The sequence below is a fragment of the Fukomys damarensis genome, unplaced genomic scaffold (assembly GCF_012274545.1).
Source record: "Fukomys damarensis isolate Sample0158 unplaced genomic scaffold, DMR_v1.0_HiC HiC_scaffold_12, whole genome shotgun sequence".
Lineage (NCBI taxonomy): Eukaryota > Metazoa > Chordata > Mammalia > Rodentia > Bathyergidae > Fukomys > Fukomys damarensis.
Genome location: NW_022900924.1, coordinates 3,789,700 through 3,817,673, shown reverse-complemented (window position 1 = coordinate 3,817,673; position 27,974 = coordinate 3,789,700). Strand labels below are relative to the sequence as shown.

Here is a 27,974-nt window from a genome sequence, read left to right as displayed (position 1 = left end):
TCCTGAGTTTGATCCCCGGTACAAAAAAAAAAACACAACAACAAAAAACGGTAACAAAATTAATCACTGAGGGACAAGTGGATTGTTTACCTCTGGATGTAATAATACTGTATAATACCCTGAAAAGGACACATCATTATATATACAGTATTCCAGCTAGGAAACCTCAACTTAATCTTGAGGAAATGCTGGACAAATACAAAATGAGAAACAAGTTATATTAAAATAAAAGACAGTATTCTTCAAAATATACCTGTGATAAAAGAGAAAGAGGGCTGGGGATTTAGTTCAGTAGCACTGCACCTGTCTCACAAGCACAAGGTACCCAGGGGATTTAAAAAAAAAGACGGCAGACAATGTTCCACATTAAAGAAGGCTCTCAAGCTAACAGCTAAATGTATTATCTAGCCTAGACTGGACCCTGTGGTGAATGAGGTAGAGGTGGAAGAGAATACCATAAAGGACATCGTGAGTCAACCATCAAAACTGGAACATGGATAGTAGACTGGATAAAGTATCAGTAAAACTAAAGTTGATAATGCTGCCATGGTCATGTACAAAAATAATCTTTAATCTTAGGAGCACATGACATATTTTGGAGTTAAAAGCCATGCTTATGTAAATTATCTTAAATTGTTCAGAGCCCCCCCCAACACACACACATGCAGGAACTCCTGCCTCACGTACGGAAGGGCTCTGCAAATGATAAAGCAAACTGAGGCAAAGTATTAACTATAGTAATGGAATACTAGCATGCTATTTTTATTTTAGCACTTTTTAAAAATTTGATATTTTTAAATAAAAGAGAAGCAGCATCTACCGACATGCAAAATATACTAAAGATAAAATATTTCAGGCACTAACTACTTAGGAAATACTCTGAAGGCTGACCTCAAAAGGTATTTTGCTAAGTTACTGAATCTTGTATCCATTCTTTAAAATATTTTCCACACAAAACAGCCACACAAACATACTACATACCTGATAACTTTGCAGTCTTTGCAAGTCAAGTGAAGCTGAAATATATCTCGACATTCAACACTTTCTATAAGTTGTAACGGAACCTGCAATTAAAAAAGTAAAGTCTCCTTAGTCAAAAAGGCATTGACCTTGCAGTTCTTCAATGTGTCCAACAAGACTGATTAGAAAGCTCTAAAGGGAAAAGAAGCAAATACAACCATAAATTCAGTTAGCTCAGGTACCCAAGTGATTTACTACAGAATGAATTAGGGCCTCCCTTACTCTCTATCAATGGCCTCAAGTTATGACACAATATGAAAACAACAAAAAAGCATCTCCATCTCTGAAAGAGGAGGGGCATACATCTCTCCAGCATCATTTCATAAGCTCACCTCTCAAAGCACCACTTTTAAATGTGATAGCTGGCTAGAATTTGTAATGACACAAAAGACGAAGGGCACTAGAATGATAATCCCACTTTGCTTACAGAAAAGAACTACAGATCTGAGTGCAAAACAAGACTCTACCTGTTGGTTACACCAAATGACAAAGTGAACTTATGGCTTAGCATCAGCAAAGGAGGATCTTTTAAAAGTCTGGAAACCTAAACTTCCAAAGGACTGCAAAGAAAAGATTATGTATGAGACACTAACTGCTGGTCAGGATTTGCTCAGAAAAACAGATCCACGGGTTATCAGGAGGAAGGAAAGGGTCACAAAGCAGTCAAAAACCCTAAATCTAGGTGGGTTTAATCAGCTTCAAAGACCAGATGCCAAATATGGCTTGAGGGTCTGAACAAGCCAGAATGGTTCTATTCCCGCCAATCTGGTCAGCAGACTTTACTAAATACTGGATTATGTACAACAATGGAAAGAACCAGAGAAGGGAGACAGGAGGGAAACCATCTGAAGGGGGTACAAATTCTTAGGCTGACAGGAAGATCTTCCCCCCGCCATCTCTGAAATCTTGATTCAACTTCTGGCTTCAAAGAGCAATTCCCAAACCTTCAAAAGAGCCTAATAAATGATGAAATGGATACTCATCCCTTACCAAGATGGATACAACATATCATGCTCTGCCAAAATGTGGCTCTGGGACTTGCAAATATCATTCCAAGAGTTCTGTTTAGCATGAGGAGGCAGCAGCAATTTCCTCCAAGACAGAAACAAGAGGTTCTGGACAGGGTGGCCCTCTTTCAGCTGTGCCAATTTTGGGAACTGGCTTCCTATATAAAACTCTGCCCCCCACCATGCAGCTGCCACAGTCAACAGAGAATTCTCAAAACGAGGATAAGGGGATCAAAAGAAGCCAGTGCTGAAAGTACGAAACAAACAGAAACTGGGGCAGGGATTAAGGAAGAGAAGAAAGTAAAATAGTATTATTCAGATAAATGGCTGAGAGTTTTGTTTCTTTGTTTTTGTGGTACCAGGGATCGAATTGGGGCCCTTGCACTTTCAAGGCAGGCCGCGGAACTAACTACTGAGCCACATCCCCAGCCCTGGCTTAAGAGTTTTTACCTGAGAGCTAAAGGCTTCTAACTCTGTGTATAATCTATAAAAATGTCTTTGGAATTATAACAGGACTGTAATTAGAAGAAGAAAAAAAGACTAAAAAAATCCTGTTTGTGTTCTGAGAGGAAAAAAAGCTTTAGCCCTCTGTTTTTAAGTTCTCAACCCCAAGACCCAGAGAAAAGCTGCAGCTGATAAGGCTAAAAATTCTTTCAAGACCTGCTGAATTGATGGGGGGGGGAGAAATAAATTATAGAAGAGGAATAGAGAACAGAAATGACAATGATTTGTCCTCAGGCCAGTCCTTTGGGTGCCCTGCAGTAGATTCTCACTGCTTTTTTTTTTTTTTTGGTACCAGGGATGAAATCAGGACTTTGTACTTTCAAAGCAGGCGGCAGCACCACTGAGCTAAATTGCCGGCCTTCATTGCTTTATTTATTTGGTACTGGGGATTGAACTTGGGACCATGCACTCGCGAGGCAGCCCAGCAATTGCTTTATTTTTAAAATGTACTCTTCCTGGCTACCGTCAATTCTACCCCCACTGGCTGCCAGACTAGCAATTGAAAAGTCTGAGTTCTGGTCTCACTTTTCAAAAATTTTACCAATTAAAAATCTGCCTATTTCCTGGCTTCTGTGGGTTAGCCTCCGCCTTCCTATATGCCACCAGTTTGTGCTTTCTGAATCTCAGATGGTCACAATTTAGTAACCTGTATACAGGGCCTGAGAAAAGCCTGGAGGTGAAGAGAAGAGTGTGTTTTATTAATTCACAGTGAGTAGTTGCTCTGCCAGCAGTCACTTGCATCCCAGGTCTCTTTCAACTGCCTTTGGTATCACTAGAAAAGGTGAAAACTACTAGTTCTATTAGCAGCTGTGGGGGGGGGGGGGTCCTCACAAATTCTTTGCTACAAAGAATATGTAAGTTTTATGTCCCTATCCCAGGACCAGAGCCCAAGGGCTCCTGCAAGAACTTCCAGAAAAATAAACATTCCAGCGCATGCAAATTACAATTGTACATCAGTTCACAGACTTAATTCTTTCCGAGATTCTGGTTGCAAAATGAGTTGGACAAGAATCAAATCAAATTTTGCCATTAAGTCCAACACTGAACCTAACCACTGAACTTGGTTTGTTTGGTTCTTGTCCATTTCAGACTGCAACCAGAAGAATCTTGGAAAAAATTAAGTTTGTGAACCAAGGTACCACTGTATCTGCCAACTAAAGTACATTCAACATACAAATTTTCACATCACTTTTCAGAACAAAATGTTGGTTCTACGCATTCAAATCAGACTGAAGATACTAGCAAGTCACCAAAAACAACCGTTAAGTACTCTACTCACAGATGTGGAGAACAGCAGATTTTAATCCTCATGCAGAGACTGTCACAGGCACAGAAGTTTAATTTGTGTAGCAAAAATAGCAATATTTCAAAGACAAACCCAATTTATATCAAACAGGTATCTCTTTTCACTTCTCCATTCTGCCTCCCCTTTAGTACCCCTTCCACAAAATGCCTCTTTTTGTAAAGGCAGAGCTGGCTATACCTTCCCCTCCTTCATACATCTAACCAAAACATAACTAAATTTCTCTAGTTTGTTAGGGCCTGCCCACTGATCTAGCTTTCTCAATTTTTCTCACATATGAAAAAGACCTCTTACTATTTCTGTGACAAGGCATACTCAATTCTCAACCTTAATACTGAAAGATTTAAAGATTAATGCCAGTCCACTTCCCATTTCCTAGTTCAGAAAGGTTAAATAGGTAACCTATAAGCTAACACTAAAGTGTAGGCCAGAATTCATGTTTTCTCTCTAATCTGGGATCCTTCCACCATATATACGGTTTGCCTTTCTTCCTCTAAGATTGTCCTTCTTGTCTATATACTTTGATTTTCTTTATGAAAAAAAAAAAGTGGCTTCTCCACCAGAGAGCATCAGGAGAAAAATAAAATTTAAATCAAGATCCTTGGAGATAATTCCATGTAGAAAAGAAAAAAATCTAAAATTACTTTCAAATCTCCAGCCCATGGATTCAGTGCCTTCTTGAACACATTCCTGCCAGCTTGAACCAATGGTGTTACAAGCATGACTGTCCCAGTGGGTGGTTGTACCACTGGTGGTATAAACAAATCTAACCACCTATCAATTGGCCTTTTTACAAACAAAATAACTATAAATAGAACAAATCTAATTAGTTGCTTGAATTTGAATGATTACTGCCCAAATATAAAAATTAATACCATTCATTCCAATTAAAAATTTTAATAATCAACATTTTACTTCATTAAATTTATTTATATTCATGAATAGTTTATCAGTAATTCTCTAAATTAACATGGAAATCTTACAAATACTCCATTACTAGTGTATATAATATGCATTTACAACTACAATATAAATTAGCTGTATTACAATTTTTTGTACCATTTTAATATTTTCCTTAAGAAACTGTAACAACATTTGCTCTGCCAAATCAATGCCTTTCTTCACATTATTGTAATCAAAGACCCTCTAAGAAGCAATACAAGCTGCCAGATAGGACAATCATGCATGTACTGGTTCAAGCCAGTGGGAACAATCAAATTCAAATCAGAGCCACCTGGCAGTCTGACATAGAAATTATGGCTCTATCATGAACATATCAACTTCATTCTCTATCTTCTAGCTGCCAGGTAATTCTATCTCACTGCCGTGCCTATCCTATTAAAAATTCCACCAAACTCGTGTTTAAACAACGCATCAAACACACTAAATGCTGTTAATCAAGTCTTCAAAAGTTACGTTCCAGGCACCAAAACCATGAGCATCAATCCAAAACAGCAGAACAGCAATTTAAAACTTAATAGACATGCACACATGTTAAAGATCCAAAGCATTGTCACACTGTCACATTACAGATCACTAATATCATATTCTGCTATATTTACCTCCTCAATTCATTCTTGCAATGTGTGCGTGTGCATTATTCTGAAGCTCAAAAAGCAATCACTAATTTTTTTTTTTGGTACCGGAGATCGAACTTGGGACCTTGCACTTGGGAGGAGCTAAATCCCCGGCCCCACAATCACTAATTGTAAGTGACTGAAAAAGTAGTGCTAATCTTGTGTACAAATCTGAAATGAAAATGGCAGTATGAGTAAGAAAGCAGGTAGAAAATCTAAACCTAAAATCTGTAGTGGACTGTGTAATGTCATTAAATCATTTGCTTTAAAAACCAATCAGAGCAGGAAAATTTCATAAAATAAAAACCAACATTCTCCACTGTTCACTTTGGACATATACATGGTATTCCCTATAGTACTTGTTTCAGAAGCTTCCACTGGTACAAGAATGCTAGAAAAATTCCTCCCTCTGGTGCTTAGGAAATAAAAGTGGTTGTTGGCTAGTGGAAAATTCAAGGAAATACTAAGGAAAGGTGTTCCCAGGTACTATTCTTCCACACTTCTTCCCAAAAGGCACTGAAGTATTAGCCTGGAAACAGAAGTTTTAATGTCCTCTTAAACACTAATGTTGGTTTTATAATTGTTATTGTTTAAAACTTGTTCTACAGTTTCTGAAGATCACTATTCAACACTTATGTATAAACTATGAGGCTTCATCATCCCACAAACTATTCTCATCAGAGCTTACTACTAGAACTTTGGTAATAGGGAAGAGACTCATGCAGAGAAGATACACTGTTGATTTTCAAGGTGAACATCTGACACACAAAATCAATTTGTTCCAAGCACAACTGCAACAACCACCTAGAACTCTCATGCTACTTACTGGGACTTCAGAAGCAGTACAGTAAGAAGCAGTCTATTGAATTACACAATAAAAATTGTTTTAAACATTCATAAATTCCACTTGAACACTTGTTTATAAATTATTTAAGCTTCAAGAAACATAGCTGTATATATGTTAAAATATAGTCTGGGAAAAACAATGGGAATAATTCGTATCTTAAATACTACAAATGAACCCCTCTATAAAGGTTCGAAACCTACAGACACAGTTTACTCAATGTGCTGCGAAATTAAAACAAAATACATGGTATCAGGTAGCTTAAAAAAAGTTGATGGTAAGTCATTTTCTAATGTGCTAAATGATGCAAAGTGGAGGATGTCATAACACAGATGGCACACCTGAGCTCTGATGGCTTAAAAGTGTTGGATTTACTTACATATAATAATCTTTATCAGGGGGTCCTCTGAACCTCGTGTATTTTATTGAATATGCTGAAGGAGAAAGAAGGGAGTCCTACTGATTTCCTGTATTTTACCAAAATACCTCTGACAGAGGGAAGGAAGGAAAACGTAAACGGCAACATCAATACCAACTCTCTGGTCTCAATACAGGATCTGATGTAGGAAGAGCCGTCATTTCCTGGAGTAACTCAGACTTTAGGGAACTTAGTACTACATGTATAGAAATTAATGTACTAGTATGGAAAAACATTAGTCTATTGTAATATGAAATGTTTTTAATCACTGCAATGCCAAAACACTTATGCACAATCTCTTCCTCTCCCACCCTGCCCACTCAATGCAAAGCCATTATCTTGGGGTTTTTAAGTGACATATAGGCTCCAAGCTTTAGAAGGTCATAAAGCTAGGAAAAATCACTTTTATGTGAGGAAATGGGTCAAAAAAGAAGAACAGAGGTAAGTTTCCTTAATCATTGTATCTCAATCACAATATGAGACCAACAATTTCAGTAAATAACCTACGTGTACAGATACTGTTGAAGAAACATGATGACACAGGCCTAGTCACATAGAAATACATTGTTTTAATAAATCAACTTTAAATTCAAAAGAGAAAAAATTGTCTAATATCCATTTCAGATCCATATAACTTCAATTAACTTAAGTGGACAGCATGACATCAGGAGACATGCTGGATTCTGAAGACACAAAGATGAATAAGCAAAAAATTACATATCTAGTAAATGTTGGAAAAATGCGTTCAAGATTTAGAAGAAACCATGTGAGTGTAACCATCAGGGAGGGGACTAAGACTGAGCAAAAAAGTTCACAGATGAAATTAGCAAGTGAACCGAGTTTTGATAGATGAAGAGAAGGTCACCTGGGCAGGGCACAAGGTAGAGAATGCAAATGTGAGGTATGGCTAGATGGTATAGGGAGGCTGGTTTTCCTAGTACAAAAGGGGAGAAAAGGGGAAGAAAGAAAACAAAAGCTGGAAGGATCAACGATCACAGTCATAGCCTCGTGTCATGCTAAATAATTTGATCGTTTCTCTGAAGGGCTTCAACATGGTGGAATGACACAATTCTCTCTAACCACGACACTATTCCCAAAGATATCTAAAAACAGTCATGGAACTACTTAGTCAAATACCAAAAGGCTGATAAATAGAGGGTATGGAGCAATGCAGTGATATGAAATTATCATTCTTTTTTTTTTTATACTGGGGATCAAACTTGGGACCTTGCGCTTTCAAAGCAGGTGGTGGAACCACTGAGCCATATATCCCCAGCCCCAAATTATCATTCTTATAATGCAACCTAATTACAATTTCATTGACTACAATCATTTAAACATTGAAAGGACACAAATTAAATCAAGTAGCTCTACTAATCATTATTTCCACAGTAGATGGTATGGAATTTTTGTTGTTGTTGTTTTTGGGGTTTTTTTGGGGGTACCAGGAATGAACTCAGGACCTTGCACTTATGAGGCAGGTGGCAGCACCACTGAGCCTGATACGGAATTTTGGATTGTTGAGATTTTAGTTATCATCCTTTCCTCTCCCATCATGACCACTCAAAGCAAAAAGGACCCTTCCTTTTTTTTTTTTTTTGGTACAGGGGATAGAACTCAGGCCCTTGCACTTGCCAGGTAGATGGCAGAACCACTGAGCCAAATCTCTGGCCCCAAAAGGACCCTTGTGAATACAGTGCTGTAAGATACAAAAGACCAGTACCGCCTCTTTCCTTGATGAATATGGTGTGTATTTTTAGCTAATGGACAGAAACTTGCCATACAGCTATGACAGTAGCCAGAACCTAGAAGTCAGAGGACTTCAGACTAAAACATAACTGGATGTAAAGGCTTAACTACAAACAATAGTAGTAAATAAACGATAAATGTCAAACTACTAAGAAGATGGAAGCCAATGAATTATAAATGAAAGAATGAGACTTGAGGTAGGTAACTTTTGGACTGGTAAAATGAATGAAAATGACAGATTTCAAAGAAGCCCCATATGAACCTCAAACATCCAATCAGATGGAAGAACAGTCCTGAACTCTTATAAGGTAGCATAACACATTTCTCTGCACTAGCACTGTCATACAGTCATAATACTTGCAAGTGAGAAATTATGAAGGTATCTGTTTAGTGGAAGTACATGAACTTTTGAGCCCTTATGGGCTTCATTTAAGACACTGATAGCAGTGCACTAGAAGAACCAGTTCACTGAAAGGACTATAATAAATGAAAAGAGGTAAATGTACCCTTGGAAATTGAGAGCCTTCCTTTTCTTAGTAATATACAGTCCATTATGCAAATATTCATTTTACTTAACATCTGTACTTTTACCACTTAGAAGCCATTAGAGTAACTTCATCCTATAATGAGAGTCTGCGGTAAGCTCAAAGAACATCTCATCATTTGACAGTGAAGTGCAGAAAATTATCTCAACTTAAGCAGTTGGTAACCACCACAGACTGAGGAATAAAAGCTTACTCAGTCTTTGTACTTTTATAAAATTTAACGATACAGCAATATCTAGAACAAATTGTTCAGTATTAAAGACCTCAGCTGACAACTAAGTGATTCATTTTAAATAAAGCATTAAGATTTGCTTACTAACCTAATGTCTTGAGTGTTAAATTAACTGAGAAAAGCAGATCACACAGTGCTTTCACACACAGAATATAACACTCCTCTCCTTGACAACTTTAACAAGTTTTTCAATCTTTTTTCCTCCAGCTACCTAAAGGGAGAAGGATTAGGAATAACTTACATTAACAAGAGACTCCTTGAATTTGATGTGAAGCCTGTAATTAGAAAGGGCAATGATGGCATCCTCAGCACGGCCCACATACTCTGTGCTCTCTCCATGAAGCTCAAGGAAAGGAACCTTCAAAATGAAAAAGAAATCCTTCAGTGTTCTCAAGCAGTAAAGGATCAGGTGAGTGGATGGTAAATCCTTGGTCATGCAAGTTTAAAGAATAAGTTAAATGAGTAAAAAAGTTATATGAGTAAGGCCCCTAAAGGTTTAAAAACATCTAATTCAAATACATCTAGTTATTAAAATTCTGGACCACTAAAGTAATGACAGGATTTCTTCTCAAAAAGTAATTCTCAGAAAATAAGTTTTGCTAAAATGAGAGATATTTTTTTTGGACTTACATTTTTACATGATGCTATAGGAAAAAAATACATTGTTTCAGCATCACTTCAACTCATTAGTTCTGCTACACTACTACTGTGACATAATAAAAAATGTCCTTATTTACCTGAAGATTCTCATCCTCTCGAATCAGCTGCTTCCTGGGAAAGATCTGATTGGCCTGGATGCACTCAAGGCTGTGCCGAGTCTCTTCATCCTGGAAAAACCCAAATCTTTAATTGTAAAACTTCTGGTCATCCATACTGTTTTTCTGTCAGGTCTATTCACATAAACCCAACAGAAATCCAATGACAAAGGTGAACAGGCAGAAAACCTGAAGCAAAAAAACATTTATTTCTAAAGTGTTCCATCCAGTGTATTAGATATTATGTGTGCTCCAACTAGATTAACATACTAGGTACTGCTAAGTGTCCTTCAAAGGCTCCTGTGTTAAAGAGTTGGTTACCAGTTTGTGGCACTACTGGGGAGGTGGTAGGCCTAGCAAGAAGAAGCTGGATTACCAGGAGATTCCCTTAAAGGGGATATTAGGATCTCAGACCCTTTCTCTCTTTGTTTCCTGGCCATCATGAGTTAAGAAGCTTCCTCTGCCACTTTTTCTTTCCATAAAGTACTACTATCCCAAAGGCTCAAAAGCAACAGCTCAACCAACACTGGACTGCAATCTCCAAAACCGCAAAACAAAATAAACCTTTCCTCCTTTTAAATTAGGCATCTGTTACAGGAATGAAAAGTTAACGTGGGTGACTCTAATCTGAGAATACACTGATGCAAAAACTGTCAAGACATTACACCATATCTGTCGGGCACTAATAGGTTGCTAGTACAATTACTCTGAAGAGAAACGGAAATACAATGTTTTTCTCTTTAAATTATAATCTCAAATTCTTATTTTCAAGACGTGTATTCTCAGTTATGTAAGAATAAAGTTAAGGGAGGCTGGGCGTGGTGGCGCATGCCTGTAATCCCAGCACACAGGAGGCTGAGGCAGGAGGACAGCTGTGAGTTCCAGACCAGCCTGGGCTACATAGTTTCAGCCGGGCGTGGTGGTGCACGCCTGTAATCCCAGCACTCAGGAGGAAGGAGGATAGCTGTGAGTTCCAGACCAGCCTGGGCTACATAGTGAGTTCCAGGTCAGTCTCAACTACATAGTGAGACCCTATCTCAAACCGCCGCCCCACCAAAAAAAGAATAAAGTTAAGGGGAGGGTGGAGGGGATGAAGGGAGGGCAGGGGTATGGGGAAAAAATGAGAACCAAGATCTATCATGTAAATGTAAATGATCCCAACAATGAATTTAACTGCACTGTATACTTAAAAAGTGCCAATAAACTCAATTTTTTAAAAAAGAATAAAATAGCTGAGTATGGTACTGCACGCCTGTAATCCCAGCATCTGGAAGGCTGAGGCAGATCACTGTGAGTTCAAGGCCAGCCCAGGCTACATAGTAAGCTTAAGACCAGCCAGAACTACATAGCAAGACTTTATCGCCAATGAATAGAATGAATGAATATTGGAATCTGCTTCAACATAAGGATGTTAGAAAAGTACACAAGAGGGCATAAATAAAACAAGATGTCTATAAATTTATAATTAGTGAAACTAGGTAAACTGAGTGGCAGTTTACTGTATCATTTTGTTCCTTTGGTTATATTTAAATTTTTTATAATAGAAATCGGGGGAAAGGTTTTTAAGTAAGTTTAGGAAATGAATTTCCCTCCAGGTGTGGTGGTGCATGCCTGTAATCTCAGTGTCTGAGGCAGGAGGATCTCTGAGAGTTCAAGGCTAGCTCTGAGCCACATAATGAATTCAAGGCCAGGATGAACTACATAGCAAGATCCTGTCTCCACAAACAAACAAAAATTTCCCAAACTAAAATCATGTGACCCACTATCCCTAGTTTGCTCTTCCTTACATTATAAAATAGGTCCATTTCTGTTAAGCCAATTTCAAAAAAGGAAGCAAAAAATTCTTGTCTCAATTGTACCTGAATTATAATTTGCATAAAAGTTACTATTTTCTTCTTGCTGGGGGAAAAAATACCTGACAACCATAAATTAAAGAGGGAGAGCTTTATTTTGGCTCAGTTTTTAGAGGTTTCAGTCCAAAGTTGGCCCCACGGCAGAGTGGCACGGTAGAGGAGAAATAGTCATGACATGTGAGACAGAAACAGAGGAATGACATGGACCAAGAAAGGGGATGGATGGATGGAGTGAGCTCCGACAGGACTTGAACTCACAGCGATTTTTCTGCCTCAGCCTTCCAAGCGATGGGATTATAGATATGTGCCACCATGCCCCACTTGCCTTTTTTTCACTGTGTTGAAATTTGTTCTAATAGTGCAAAAAGAATTGCCAGGCACAATCAAGGCAGTGGCACCAATTCCTTTAAGAATGAAATGATAAAGCAGGAAAAAACTATACTGAAGTGGGCCAGGGATTTAGCTCAGTGGCACCACACTTGCCTCACAAGCGCTAGGTCCTGAATTTGATCCCCAGTACAAAAAAAAAAGAGAAAGCTATACTGAAGTATCATGATAGTTTCAAGATAAAGCACGTGAGCAACTATATGAATTATATGATGAACTAGCCATTTTTAAAATTAAGTACTATTTTTAACTGAAAGAACAACTAACAAACAAACTATGGACATTCAGACTTGGGTATGTGGCAGAACTTTTCTCCAAATGCCAGGATCAGCTGCAAAAATTAACACTTTGTAAAACCTGCAATTTGCCACCATGAATTTAACAGCTTCCAAATACTTAGGACTCTGTTAAAAAACTAGTGATGATAACATGAAATGTGATTTTTCAAAAAATATATTAATTATATGTTAACATTTATAACATGTTTAAACGTCATGCATGGGCCAGGTACAGTGGCTCAAGCCTGTAATCCTAGCGCTTTGGGAAGCTGAGGCAAGAGGCTCACAAATTCAAGGCCAGCCTGACCAATTTAGCAAACCTACTGAGATCCTGTCTCAAAATTTAAAAGTCACACAAGGATAGACAGACGATATATTCAAAATAGAAGGGCTAATGATATAGTTCAGTAGTAGAAAGTTTACCTAGCATGTTCTAGGCCCTGGATTCAACCCCTAGCCTTTCCCTCCACCCCGCCCCCAAAAGAGTAAGGAAAAAGGGTCAGGGACTTAGCTCAACAGTCCTGTCACCTGCCTTGCAAGTTCAAGGTCACAGGTTCAATCCCCAGAACCAAAAACAGAAGGAGAAGAAAGAAGGAAGAAGGAAGAAGGAAGAAGAAAGAAGAAGAAGAAGAAGAAATAGTAAGGAAAAAAGTGCACGACAAATCAATAGTTTTAATGTACAAAATACCAAAAGGTGACTAACAGTTTCAGGTTCCACACTGCAATTAACTTTTAAGAAACTACCACTAGTCAAATTTTGGTGCAGTATTAAAGAAAAATATAATTATCTGGAAAAACTATTACAATACTCTTTCCTTTTCTCACTTCCTATCTATAGGAGGTTGGATTTTCCTCATATATTTGAAACAAAGAACACATTATAACAGACCGAATGCAAAAGTAGATGAGAATCTGGCTGTCATCTCAGCCAAGCATTAAAGAGATTTGAAAAGTACCCAGGCATGGTGTACAGCCCATTAAACCTTTCACTTAGGTCGAGACAGGAGGACTTGGCTAAACAATGAGTTCAAAATCAGAATGAACTACATACATATAACAAAACCCTGTCTCAAAAAGCAAAACAACAAATAAAAGCAGAAAGAGATTTGAGGCAGGCGGTGGACCCACAGAGCTAAATCCCTGGCCCACAAAGAGATCTGAAAAGCGCAAAGCAATACCATTCTCCATACTATTTTGGATGAGGAAAAACGCTATTTTTCAAATATGCTACTTATGTTTCCATAAAATTGTTTTGTTCCTGTTATTGTCTAAATAAATTAATACATATTTTAGATTTCTCAGCTTTGATTTTTGGGTTGTTTGTTTTGAGACAGGGTCTCACTATGTAGTTCAGACTGACCTGGAACTCACTATGTAGCCCAGGTTGGTTTTGAATTCACAGCGATCCTCCTGCCTCAGCCTCCTGAGTGCTGGGATTACAGGCATGTACCACTACGCCCGGCCAAGTACACTGTAAGTTAATGTTACTTCTCCAGAAATGCTGGAATTGACATGAATGTTAAGAACTACAATGTGATGTACTTGTTCATGCCTATAATCTCAGTACTCAGAAAAGTGAGGCAAAAGGACTGCTTTAAGACAAAGACAAGCCTGATTCCACAGCAAGATCCTCTCTTTAAAAAAAAAGTGTGTGTGTGTGTGTGTGTATGACAATTTCAAAAGCAGAATTTTCAGTTTCTTATACAGCCAAAGCAAATACTGTACTTAAGGAAGTTGGCATATTATTAAAATAGGCTGGTATCATAGTCTGGGGTTCTCTGAAAGTAGTATAATTGTCCAGAGTATACCAAGGTCTGGAAATGGCACCAAACCTATAATCACCAAAATAACTTGGTTAAAAGTGTTGTGTTAGTCTGTAACTATTTTGGTGTTGTTGTTTTTGTTTTTTTGAGACAGGGTCTCACTATGTAGTTGAGACTGACCTGGAACTCACTATGTAGCCCAGGCTGGTCTCGAACTCACAGCGATCCTCCTGCCTCAGCCTCCTGGAGTGCTGGGATTACAGGCAAGCACCACCATGCCCAGCTAGTCTGTGCCATTTTATCTCTTTCCACTCATTTCTGAATAAAGACATGGGGGGGGTCATTTTTTTTAAAGGAATCAATTTTTCTCTTGTAACAGGTACTAGCTTTAAAAAAAAAAAAATCCTATTTTTATTCTTAAGTATTTACAATTTAAAGAGACCTAAAGAGAAAAGGTGTGATGAATCTTGAATTTAAGAAAAATTTTCGCAAACATGGAAGATAGGAAATGCTATAAAACATTGGGAGGGGCTTTAAAAATTCTTAAGAACTGCGTAAGTACACTTTAAACATACCTTCTCAGCAACACATTAACTAGCTTTTAAACTCACATCAACGTATGAGGCCTAAACTTTTACTGTGTTTAAGATCATCTTATAGGGCTGGGAATTTAGCTCAGTGGTTCCGCCACCTGCCTTGCAAGCACAAGGTCCCAAGTTCAATCCTGGTACCTAAAAAAAAAAAAAAAAAAAAAAAAAAAAAGATCATCTTATAGAAGTGTTCATTAGTTCTCTAAGTGATTCTCTGACCCGGTTTTGTGTTAGGTCAGAATTGAAACGAACAGTTCAGAACTGAAATATTCTAGCAGACGGGCATGGAGGGTGAGAGGGAAGAGAGAAGGGGAAAGGGAAAGCAGAGGGAGGGAAGAAGGGAGAAAGGGAAGGGGGAGAGGGGAGGGGAAAATGAGAGAAGCCATTTATTTACCTATTCATGCTTGATGGAATGTAATCCTGTCCAATGTATACATTACAAAGTAACTACTGAAAAGTGAAAATGGAATGAATGGTTTTCAACATAAGAACTAAGAAGTAGACCAGCAAGAGCATGAAATACTTCTTTATAATCTAACCAAATACATATTCTTTTAAAAGATGTTATCTTAGCTCATGTTACCTGTAAAGCTTCAAAAAATATTTTCCCCTCGTGCATAAAAGTGAACTTAATTCCCAAAGATTAACATTAAGACTAACTACACACAGACTTCATAGAAGGGTGACTGAAAAAATAATATTTGACTAAGGAGCTGAATTTGGCAGTTGAATTAACTGCCTAAATTAATTATAGTTTCTGTGAGTCTGTGAGTAACAAGGAAGCTAAACTTGACACAGATGACAGAGTAGGAAACTGGAAAGTGGTGGTCTGATAAGACACTTAAAAACAAACTTTTCCTAAACTACAAGCAATAATTACTACAGAATGCATTCTACATTGTCAATTTCCTGTTATTACTGAGCATTGTGGAATCTAGCCTTAGTCTCCACTCAATTTCATAAAGTCAGAGAGGTCATCTACAAAATCCTGAAAAGTAGTCAGTCAACCACAGTTATCAGGGTAGCTTCTGCTTTTGGCTAAACTATGCAGGATAAGAGGGAAATCGACATTATAGATAAATCAAGTAGAAAGGGAAAAGAGACTGCTGACCAATTCATCCTGTGAAATAAATTTATTTCTAGTGTTCATGTAAAAATGAAAACTAAATAAACACCAGTCTTACTATAGTCAGTTCCATTATTTTCCCACACAAAGACAGAGTCTCACTATGTGGTCCAGGCTGGCCTTGAACTTGCTATCTTCTTGCCTCAGCCTTCAGTGTTAGGATTACAGGTGTGAGCCACCACACCTGCCTCCAGTCACTATTTTTTTTTGGTACCGGGGATCAAACTAGGGTCCTTGTGCTTGCAAGGCAGGTGCCAGAACCACTGAGCTAAATCCCTGGCCCTCCAGTCACTATTTTTAAGACAGGTATTGAAGGCCATCAAAAATATACTTCCCTTGATGTATACAATTCCCTTGGAATTTGTGTCAAAATGACCCAAAGGATTAGCATGTAGGGAATGGGGATCAGATAACACAGGAAGAGATGTGATCTGATAGCGCACCTGAATGATGTGTATGAGAATTCACAGCACATTTCTTTCCTTGCAGAGGTTTGAGATTTTTTCCAAATAAAACATGAAAAATTCTTCTAATGCCTTACCTTCTCAAAGATAAGACTTCAATCTCATTTAAGATCCTTTAAAATTAGAAAAATATAGGAAAGGATTTTACACTCAAATTAGTATGGAGGTATATATTAAAAACAAAGTTAGAAGGCCAGGGATTAGCTCAGTGGTTCCGCCGCCTGCCTCACCATCATAAGGACTCGAGTTCGACCCCCAGTACCAAAAACTAAACAAACAAACAAACAAAGTTAGAGTCTGCTGTGGTGGCACATATCTGTAATCCCAGCTCTCAGGAGGCTGAGACAGGAGTATTGCTGTGAGTTCAAAGCCAGCCTGAACTACAAAGTGAATTCAAGGACAGCCTGAACTATATAGCAAGATCCTGTCTCAAAAAAAAAAAAAAAAAAAAGCCAGGCAGTTCAATGCTACAGAATTTTCTACACAAAAACCATGGATTAAGGGGCCAGCAATTTAGCTCTGCCACCTGCCTCACAAGCGCAAGGACCCAAGTTCAATCTCCAGTACCAAAAGTTTAAAAAAAATAATAATAATAGTAATAATTAAGAAACATGGATTAAGAACATCAGGAATCCAATGAGTCAACAACATGGGGGAATGGTTGATTCATTTATTAAAATATGCAAACTAGATCATTATATTATCATTCTAACTACATAAAACACACATATGACATGGACTAGTTAGAAAGGAATACATACAACCATGAGTTGTGGTGATAGAATTATAATAATTTTTTAAAAACTGTTATAATGCTGCTTTAACAAAAAAAGACACATGGCTATTCTGCTCCCCAACTATTATATACAGAAGCTTTTCCAGAGCACACCTGTAGCGAAGCGGCAGAGAAGACTATCTAGTGGACACCACAGAGACGGCTGCAGCACCGGGAAGAGGACAATGATACTGCTCTATGGTATACACTGAAGGACAAGCTTTCAGAAACCTCAACATTTGCTAATCATTAGCACCGGCCTGCATACCATTTAAAAGATGAGTGTTGCTTTAACTAATTAAAAAAAAACTCTGGAAAAACTAGTAAAATAAAATATAAGATAGCAAAGTAACAGCAAAAGTTCATCAATGTTTGGGTACTGGAAAAATCAGGAAGTTTTAATAATGCCCATAAACTAAGAAAAAATTGGCCCACCTTCAAGAAGTGAGCAGTTACTTTTCTCCTTTTCCTCTGACATTTCTGCAAAACTGAGTTGTTTTTTTTTCAACTTTGTTTTTAATTTTTAAAAGCATTTTCTACCATGTCCCTAATGAAGCTTGAAATTAAAATGGTCTTTTCAATCTTTTGTTTGTGCACCAGCACGAAACAGTTTAGATCTAGGAAACATCACAAGATAGAAAGAGGACAATATTACAGAAAATTCTTTTTCTGTTAGGCCTTGAAGCACTGTTTACATGTCCTCAAGGATAGATAAAAATGTGGTTAGCTTGTTGCTCTATCTCTGTCTACACTGAACCCTAAATGGCCTACAAGTCACTGTTATATTCATTCACTCTTTTAGTCAAAGATTTAAGCATAGGTATTCAGAGCTGTGCTATCTATTACGTGATCAAAATATGCTTTTAAAAAGACACAATCGGAACTGTAGGAAACTGCTTCTGTCCAAAAGGTAAATTTATTAAAAAAAAAAAAAAAAAAAGTATGCTATGTAAGATAATGTGTATTAGCATAATTTAGCCATTCAACAAATACACATTTCAAAATGTTATACACAGTATGACTTTATGAACAAAAAGCATATGCAGATGATCTCACAATTTTACATATACCTAAACTAATAAGCACAAAGCATTTTTACTATATCCTGCTTCCTAGATTTTATTTTTTGGTTTCTGGGGATTGAACTGATGACCTTTTGCATAGAACATATATGCTCTACCTCTGAGCTGCACCACTATAAAGATGGTATTAAAAAAGAGTCCAAGAGAGCAAGAAGCAATTTAAATATGTTCAGGGACCATTTTCATCTCCAGAATTAAGGATTATTTTGATGTTACATCATTGCCTTTTCTCTTTTACTTTCCTTTTTAGTTTTATTTTAGGATTCCCTATTTTTAATGTTCATACAGAGATTTCTTTAACTGAAATACCGAATAGTTTCTTTGGTGTGAAAAACTATAATAGTACACAGGATCCTAATGAGACAATTAATAATGTGAAATAGGATTTAAAGGGCTAAAGGTGTAGGGAAAGTGGGAAAGGTAATAAGGGAGAGGAAAAAAATATGAGAAACTGAAAAAATGGAAATAAAGTGTTTGTATGGGGGGGTGGAGGGAGGGCAGGGACAAGGAGAAAAATGAGAATCAAGACCTATTATGTAAAGGTACAGAATCCCAATGATGAATGTAATTCTATTGTATACCTAGATTGTACCAATAACCTCAATAAAAAGAAAAAAAAATATTTTTAAAAAAAAGAGTCCAAGAGGGCCAGGCGTGGTGGCGTATGCCTGTAATTCCAGCACTCGGAGGCTGAGGCAGGAGGATCACTGTGAGTTCAAGACCAGTCTGAGCTACACAGTGAGTTCCAGGTCAGTCTCAACTACATAGTGAGACCCTGTGTGGGAAAAAAAAAAAAAAAAAAAAAGAATACAAGAGGGATGGGGATTTTAGCTCAGCGGCACCACACATGCCTCACAAATAAAAGGTGTTGAGTTCGATGCCCAGTACCAAAAGAAAGGACAAGAACCATATGCTAAACAACTTTGATTCCATTTACCAGCTGACTTAATGAGACACATTACTGAATTCATAGGATTCAAGTCAACAGAAATAAAAGTGCTCTGTACAGTGCAGTATTCTACCTTTACTACTATTTAGTATATAAGAGAAAGGAGACAAGAAGAGAGTTCTATGAAAGGGAAATAAAATGATTTCTTATAAAAACAGAAATGGGAAACTGTGAATTCATTAGTGTTCACTTGAATTATCAAGGTTGAGTTCAACTCCAATTCTTTTATTTCCTTGTACTTACCATGACAAGAGTCCCAGTTTAAGAGGAGAGATCCTCGTCCCTTCTTCAGTGTCTGACAAGGCTCTTCTTTCTCTTAGGGTCAGATCTTTTATTTAAAAGAGGAAGAAAAAAAAGCAAAATTGGCAATAGTTTTTCCCATAATTAACTAAACTGTAATTAAATGGACTACATACATATACATGGACCTAAAAATCTAACCAGAATCAGCCAAGAATAAGTTGAATATCAGCCAGTCAAATCTGATAAATGCTTTTGTATAAATCCTTCTGGACTTAACCAAGTTCTATTAAAAAGGTAGCAAATACTAACATTCCTATACAAAAAATACTTTAAGCCTTGGGTGAAAATAATAAAGCAATAATTAAAATCAATCTGCAAATGCAAAAACAATATTCTCACAATTTTTCAGGATGTTTGTGTCATTATCTTATTCAAAATGGATCTCCCTATCTGCAGGAAGAAAACTGTCTTAGTAATAAGCAAAACATGAACAAACCACCTGATTACTCCCAATAGTCTATACACACCTGAAAACTTACATTGTACTAGTATCTTTTGCCTAGATGTTTTAAAACAAGAAATAAGGGGGAAAATACCCAACTAGAAATGTAAAAAGAGTTCTATACATCATCTTTCAAAGTTGCCCTTTTCTTTGAATAACAGTTTCATGAAAAGCCAACACTTCTGATTTGCCAGAATTCTATGAAAAGAGAATATTTTAGGGAGTTGAGTTTCAATATTCAACATAAGCTCGGTAAGAGCAGTGTTAAGTGAGTAAATAGAATAATAGCGGCCAGATTATGTGTTGTTGGAGGTTTGTAAGAAGAGAAGTGGCATCATATAATTCTGGCTGTTGGATGAGATGCAGTCTAGGTTGCTGAGGATGAGAAACAAAGAAAGAAGAGGGAGATGAGTTTGAAGGCTACTGTAACAATCCAAACAATACAGTGTTTACAGGGCAGTAGCGATAGAAATGGTAGGATACTGCAGATATACTTTCAAAGTACTGTTCACAAGATTTGAGCTAATGACTTAAAGAGTGACATAACGAAGCCAAGTGTGGTTGCACACACCTGTAATCCTAGCAATCCAAAGGCTAAGCGAAAAGGATTGTGAATTCAAGGCCAACACACTACACAGAAAGACCCTGTCTGAAGGAGAGAGAGAGAGAAGAAAAGAGCAAGAAGTCAAACTTTCTGCCTACACAACTGAAAGCCAGGATTTCCCATTTACTGATGCCCACAAGAAAAATGGATTCTGTCTCCCACAGAGAGATAAGGGAGAACAATATGAATAAGGGTTCTGTTTTAGACTCATGTTTGAGATGCCTGTTAAATTTCCAATTGAAGACACTCACCAAGTAAAGTGCTCAATAAACAAGACTGGAAATCAAGACTGGAGAGCAAGAAGAGGGACATCAGCGATGATAGTGTATGGATGGCATAAAAGCCACAACTCAGGAGCAAGTATGTGCAAAAAGGTGAAGAAGGCCAAAGTCAGAGCTCAGCATACTCCAGCATGCTTGAGAGGCGAGAAGAATGAAGGAGAGAGAACCAAATGATTCAATAATAAGCCAAAGTCAGAAATACTGTTACTATTCCTTCAAATCTAAACCATATCTTTGTGATCGGACTTAGCTCAAGAATTCAAAATATAACATGATTTCATTTATTCATTTACTACTCTTAACACTTACTCAATACTTTCTACACTCCAGGCATTGTCTGCACTTCATTCTCTACCCTCCTCAAGAAAAACAAATAGGGACCCAATGTCAGACAGCTGGTGTTGCAAAGCAAATAAAGCAGGGACGGGGGTACAAAGCAAAAGAAATGTCATTTTAGATAGGATGGTAAGGATGTGACAAAGGGGGCACTTATTATATTAATTAAAAAGAGGGGTGGAGGACAGGGATTTAGCTCAGTGGTGCCACCTGCCTCACAGCACAAGGTCCCAAGTTTGATCCCTGGTACCCAAAATAAATAAATAAAATAAAAAGAGGGGCAGAACCCAGGGGTTTAGCTCAGTGGCACCATGCCTACCTTGCAAGCGCAAAGTCCCGAGTTTGAGCCCCAGTACAAAAGGGGGGGGGCGCGCAAAGAAATAATTTCAGAGCACGGACTTATTAAAGTGGCTGTTGTAAAGAAACTTTTTAAATTAGAAACACCTTGGGGCCGGGGATTTAGCTTAGTGGTTCCACTGCCTGCCTCGTAAGTGCAAGGACCCAAGTTTGATCCCCAGTATCAATAATAATAATAATAATAATAATAATAATAATAATAATAATAATAATAAAAATTAGAAACACTTTTTGCGGCAGGGTCTCACTATGTAGTTGAGACTGACCTGGAACTCTCTATTGTAGCCTAGGGTGGTCTCAGACTCACAGCAATTCTCCTGCCTCAGCCTCCCAGGTGCTGGGATTACAGGTGTGTGCCACCATGCCTGGCTTGAACTTGAACTTTTAAAAAACCATCCTAACATTATGCAAAAAAAGTTGTGCTTTACACTAAAATTACTAATGACAGCATTATATACACAAACTGCTTCATCTTTCTTAGGGGGAGAGTACTGGGAATTGAACACAGGGCCTCATACCTGATAAATGCTCTACCACTGAACTACCACACACACCCAGCCCAAACTGCTGCATCTTAAACAACCTAAACCCAAGGAAAGTTGGTATATTTTGCAAAATTTTTATTAGATAATTCAAAACATAATCACACTAACAAAATATCAAAAATATAGGTGGAATGGGAAGAACTTGAAATCTTCACACAATGTTGATGGGAATATAAAACACTGTAAGTTCTGTAAGAGGTTAGCAGTCCCTAAATATGTTACAGAGTCACCACATGTAGTGAGGGATGGAGGCACACACATGTAATCCAAGCTACTCATAGGCTAGGCCAAGAGAATTGTAAACTCCCAGGCACCCTCAAAATAAAAAACAAGGGGGCTGGGGATTTAGCTCAGTAGCACCACGCTTGCCTTGCAAGCTCAAGGTCCTGAGGTTCAATCCCCGGGTGCCAAAAATAAAATAACAACAATAATAATTATTACTATTTTAAAAACAAGGGCTGGAGATGCCAGGCATGGTGACACACACCTGTAATCCCAGAACTCAGAGGGTAAAACAGGAGGATTGCTACAAGTTTTGAGACAAGCCTGGGCCACCTTAGTGAATTTAAGGCCAGCCTGAACTACACAGAAAGACTTTGTCTCAAAAAGAAGGGGGTAGGGGGTGCCAGGGATGTAGCTCAGTGGTGCAGCACCTGCCTGGCAAGCACAAGGCCCTGAGTTCAATTCCTGGTACCAAAAGGCAGGGGTAGAGATTACTGCTCAGAGGTACAGCACCCCAATATTCAATCCCTAGTACCCTCCAAAAGTCACAACACATCCCATCAACTCCTCTGTTGAATATATGAGTCAAGAGAAGTAAAAATATGTCCAAAACTTATACACAAATGTTCACAGGAGCATTGTTCTTCAGGTCCAAAAGGCAGAAACAAACTCAATGTACATTAGTTTATGAATACATAAGCAAAATGTATATACATATTCAGCAATAAAAGGGAAATATTGACATATGACACAACGTGGATGAATCTGGGACCAAAAAAAGGCCACAAACTAAAATACCATTTACATGAAATACCTAGAATAGGTAAATCCAGAGACAGAAAATAGGTCAGTGGCTGGCTTGGGCTGGGTTGAGAAAGGAATAGGGACTATTAGTGGTACTGAATAGGGGATCTTTATAGGGTGATGGAAATGTCCTGAAATTAGACAATGATGATGTCTATACATCATAACAAATATACTAAGGGCCACTAAATTGTATTTTTAAAAATATTGTATTTTATGTGATATGAGTTACATCAATCAATTTTTTAAAGGTGGGTCAAAAGTATGAATATAATCAAACTCCTCAGGAAATACTAGAAATAACTGTACTGCAAAAAAGTATGGAATCAACCAAGCAGCAATGTGCATTCTAAGAACATAAACTATAATCTCTAAAAATGAACTGTCAGTTCAAAAGAAGCCAGGCTTCCCTAGAAAAAAAATAACCAATTTCGGGTCTAGAACAAAAACTGTACAAATTGATTCCCGGACATTTTATTAAATTGGAAAGCAAGGGAAAACTATCAAACTACTAAAGTTTTGTTTTTAAAAAAAAGCCGAATGTGATGGTGCACTCCTGTAATCCCAGCATTCAGGAGGCTGAGGCAGGAGGATAGCTGTGAGTTCGAGACCAGCCTGAGCTACACAATGAGTTCCAGGTCTGTCTCAACTACATAGTGAGACTCTGTCTCAAAAAACAAACAAACAAACAAAACCACTCAGGAGTCAATTTAAAACAGATTCACTGGCCAAAAATGGAGTAATTTGAGCAAATGCAGGTAAGTACAATGGACTGAGGTTTAATTATGTATAGATAAGAGTTCTTAATGAAACACATTGTGTTGTGCCCTCTCAGATGTCTCACACACACACACACACACACACACACCCCACCACCACCACCACCACCACCACCACGGCTGGAAAAGGCTAGGGAATCAACCTCTTGCTTTTGAAAACTGGTTAAGGAGAAAGAAGTGTTTACCCTGCCTTGCATATCCAAATTCAACTGTGAAGAATCAAGTGGTTGTGACAGAAATGTTCTACCTAATATATGGAGAGAGACAAAACAGCACTATTTTACAACTGCTAATGAAATACAGGATGCAAATAGTGATCTTCTCTAAAGGAGAATAACACCAATTCATTAAGTAAACTACAAGACAAATGAGATGGGAGGGAAACTTCTAGATTAAGAGAGACACAAGTGACCATTTCAGCCAAATGTAATATGTGGACATTATGTATTTAGATCCTAATTCAAACAAAGTACAAAAATAAATGAACACTGGACATAGTGGTGCACACTCGTAATGCCAGCACTCTGGGAGGCTGAGGCAGGAAAATCAAAAGTTCAAACAGCCTGGGCAACTTAGTGACTCAGAGAGACCATGTCTTAATATACAGTGAGACTGGGGATTTAGCTCAGTGGTGCCACCACATGCCACAAAAGCGCAAGGACCCAAGTTCGATCATCAGGACCAAAAAACAAACAAACAAACAAACAAAACAGTAAGTGACTCAGAGAGACCTTGTCTCAAAATACAATATAAAAAAGTTCAATCCCCAGTACTATGAGAAATCTGATCACATACTTGATATTAACTACTATTAATGCTTTATATAACTGATAATGCTACTGTGGTAAAGGGCTGTTTGTATGTGGTTACAGTCTTTATTAAAAAGTTTTTTAAATATACCACTGACATACATACAGGTGAAGTGATACACGAAGAGTAGGTAAAATGAGGAGTGCCTTATGAAACAAGATGGGTTGAGTGGGTAACCTCTGGAGACTAAAGAGACAAGTAAATGGAGATAATTTATGAAATGTTTTCTCTGTATCTGAAATTTTCATATAAAAAGTTTATCTAACCACCACAATTTTTCTACCTGAAAACAGCCAGTTAAATATATGATCCAGCATCTTATTGAGTATATAGCCAAAGGAGTTTGTATGTCAAAGATATATCCACACTCCCATGTTTTTTAATCACTATTCAAAACAACTCACATACAGAATCAACCTGAGTGACCATTAATGAATGGGGGGGGATAAGCACAACGGAATATAACTCAATCAAAAAAAGAATGAAATTCTGTCATAGCAACATGGATGTAACTGGAGGGCACTGGTAAGTGGAATACATGAGAAACAGAAAGACAAATACTCCATGTTTTCACTTATATATGGAAGCCAAAAGGTTAATTTCAAAAAGGTAAAGAACAGAATAGCGTTACTAGAGCCTTGGAAAGGTGTCAAAAGAGGAAATGTAGACAAGACAGTTAGTGGGTATTGGGGGTATAGCTGGATACAAGGAATAACTTCTAATGTTCTACATACAGAGCAATAGGGTAACTATTGTTAACAATAATTATCTCAAAATAGCCAGAAGATTTTATATGTTCCCAACACAAAGAAATGATGTCTTAGGTGATAGATATGCCACTCCCCTGATGGACTCATGGCTTACTGTGCACTCTACCCCATAAATAGGTACAGTTACTGTTATGTCAATTTAAAAATATATTGTTCTAAATTGTTGGAGAATTTCAAAAATCAACATTTTAGCCATCATCAAAGCAGTGTTCATGCAATAAACATCAGGACATATTTAGAGTTTAGTAATTTTCCAGAGAAAAATTAGAACAAACTTGCACAGGCATCACAGAGTTAGACGTCCCATGTGAAATGCATTCATGCAGTAACAATGAGCTAGAAATCAAATTCCAATTAAAAACTTTTGATCAGAAGATATACATACAAGCTATCTCCCCAGTCAAGTCTAATTTTTTTAACAAGTACATAAATATCAGAATATTTGCCACTTAGCATGGAAGTCTTAAATATCATTCATCTAGAATCAGTATCTTCTATTTCTACACCAAATAAAAAACAGTGCACTACACTTCACTCAAAAATTATCCAGAGCAGGGTGTGGTGGTCCATGCCTGTAATCTTAGCACTCTGGGAGGCTGAGGCAGAAGGATCACAGTTTTGAGCAGAGCCTGTGCAATGAAGCATCAGTACCCACAGTGCACCCCCCAAAACCCTAGAACTGGGGATATGCAAGCCCTAGTATCACAAAATAAATACATCAAGAACCTACTATGATCAGACAGTTGATCAACAACTATGTTGGTTCCTGTTCTAGTGTATTTATATTACAGTGTAAAAGACCCATACAGATATTCATACAAGCTATGCTAAATGTGATAAAAGAAATTTTAAAAGGACATAATCCTAACACTTGGATGCTGAGGATCAAGGCAAGTTTAAGGCTAGCCAGGTGTACATACTGAGTTCAAGGTCAGTCTGAACTATACAGTGAGAACTTGTCTCCAAAAAACCAAAAAAGAGTAATTTTAACCAGGCGTGGTTAACCACACCTGTAATTCCAGCACTCGGGAGACTGAGCCAGGAGGATCACTGTAAATTTGAGAACAGCCTAGACTACACGGTGATTTCAAAGCCAGCCTGAACTACACAGCGAGACCCTATCTCAAAAAAACCAGGAAAACAAGATAGTAATTTTTAAAAAAGGATTGTATTACAAGCGCAAGAGGGCTCCATTTACAGGTCTTAAAGAGCAGAGTAACATGATTTGATTTTAAGATTATTCTCGCTGCTATGTGATGAATTAGTGGGAACAAATAAAAATAATCAGAACACAATTACAGGAAGAAGATAGGTATTTTGATTTAGAACAAAGAAGGCACAGGCAGAAGAAAAGCTTAAGCATCTGAAAGGTATTTTGGAGTATATAACACAAGGCAAACACCTGAATGAAGGAGGTAAGGGAGATTACAGAATTTATAATCTAGGAAGAAAAATAAAAGAAAACAGAAAAATAGTTCAAAATAAGAGGTGCTAGCCAGGGATTTGGTGCAGTGGTTTCTCTGCCTGCCTCAGAAGTACAAGGGCCCAAGTTTGATCCCCCGTACGGGGGTGGGGTGGGGAGGGAGTGCTGCTTATCTGAGAAAAGATAGATTTGCTAAGATCACAGTTAAGTCTACAAGTCTACAACCAACTTGAATTAAGCAGCTGCTAACGATTCCTTTTTAAACTACAAAGCTCAGGGCTGGGGGTTTGGCTTAGTGGTTCCTCTGCCTGCCTGGCTCACAAGCGCAAGGGCCCAAGTTTGATCCCCAGTATCAAAAACAAAACAAAACAAAAAAAAAAGCACAGGGCTAGGGATATAGCTCAGCATTCAATCCTAAACAGCACACATGCAAACATACACACACACCCTACACCAATCAGATATGATATTTAGAGATCATCGTAGACCCTTACTTGCAAAACTTGCCCCCACCCCCGCATGGTAGTTACACTGTCAGCACGAAAGGAAAACAGTGAGCCATTACTGACAAGCAGTTTATCACATAAGTTTTTAGTCATAATAATCCATGCTCATTGTAAGAAATTTTTTAAATGTATGTATGCGACATGAACACCTTCTCACACTGCTACTGGGAATGTAAAATGGTGTGGCCTCTAAGAAAAAATAGTTCGGCAGTTTCTCAAACAACAAAAGTTACCATCTGACCCAGTTAATTCCACTCCTATATTATCTACCCAAGAAAATAAGAACACATATCCACATAAAACACATATCCATGTATCCACATAAAACTTATACACACTCTAATTCCATGACTCAGGAAGCTGAGGCAGGAGGACTGATTGCCTCGAGTTCAAGACCAGCCTGATCTACATAGTGAGTTCAAGGCCAGCCTGAACTGCATAGCAAGGCAGACCCTGTCTCAAAACTAAACAAAACAAAAAACTTATACATGTTTATATCAGAATTATTCAAAATAGCCAAAAGATGGAAACAATCCAAATGTCTATGGATGAATGAATAAATATATAAATA

General features: G+C 37.8%; 1 protein-coding gene across 5 annotated transcripts in view; it reads right to left on the bottom strand.

The window, feature by feature from the left end:
• Mtmr3 (myotubularin related protein 3) overlaps nucleotides 1-27,974 on the bottom strand; it is a 75,499-nt gene that overhangs the window by 41,379 nt on the left and 6,146 nt on the right. For all 5 annotated transcript variants that reach the window (XR_004516753.1, XM_010603755.3, XM_010603758.2 and 2 more), the window contains exons 2-5: nucleotides 19,465-19,549; nucleotides 9,937-10,026; nucleotides 9,441-9,557; nucleotides 982-1,064 (exon numbers count right to left, since the gene is read on the bottom strand). Coding sequence is in view for 4 of the 5 variants with exons in the window: in XM_010603755.3 (XP_010602057.1) it covers nucleotides 982-1,064; nucleotides 9,441-9,557; nucleotides 9,937-10,026; nucleotides 19,465-19,467 (293 nt within the window). In the remaining variant the exon portion in view is untranslated. The remainder of the gene's footprint in view (nucleotides 1-981; nucleotides 1,065-9,440; nucleotides 9,558-9,936; nucleotides 10,027-19,464; nucleotides 19,550-27,974) is intronic.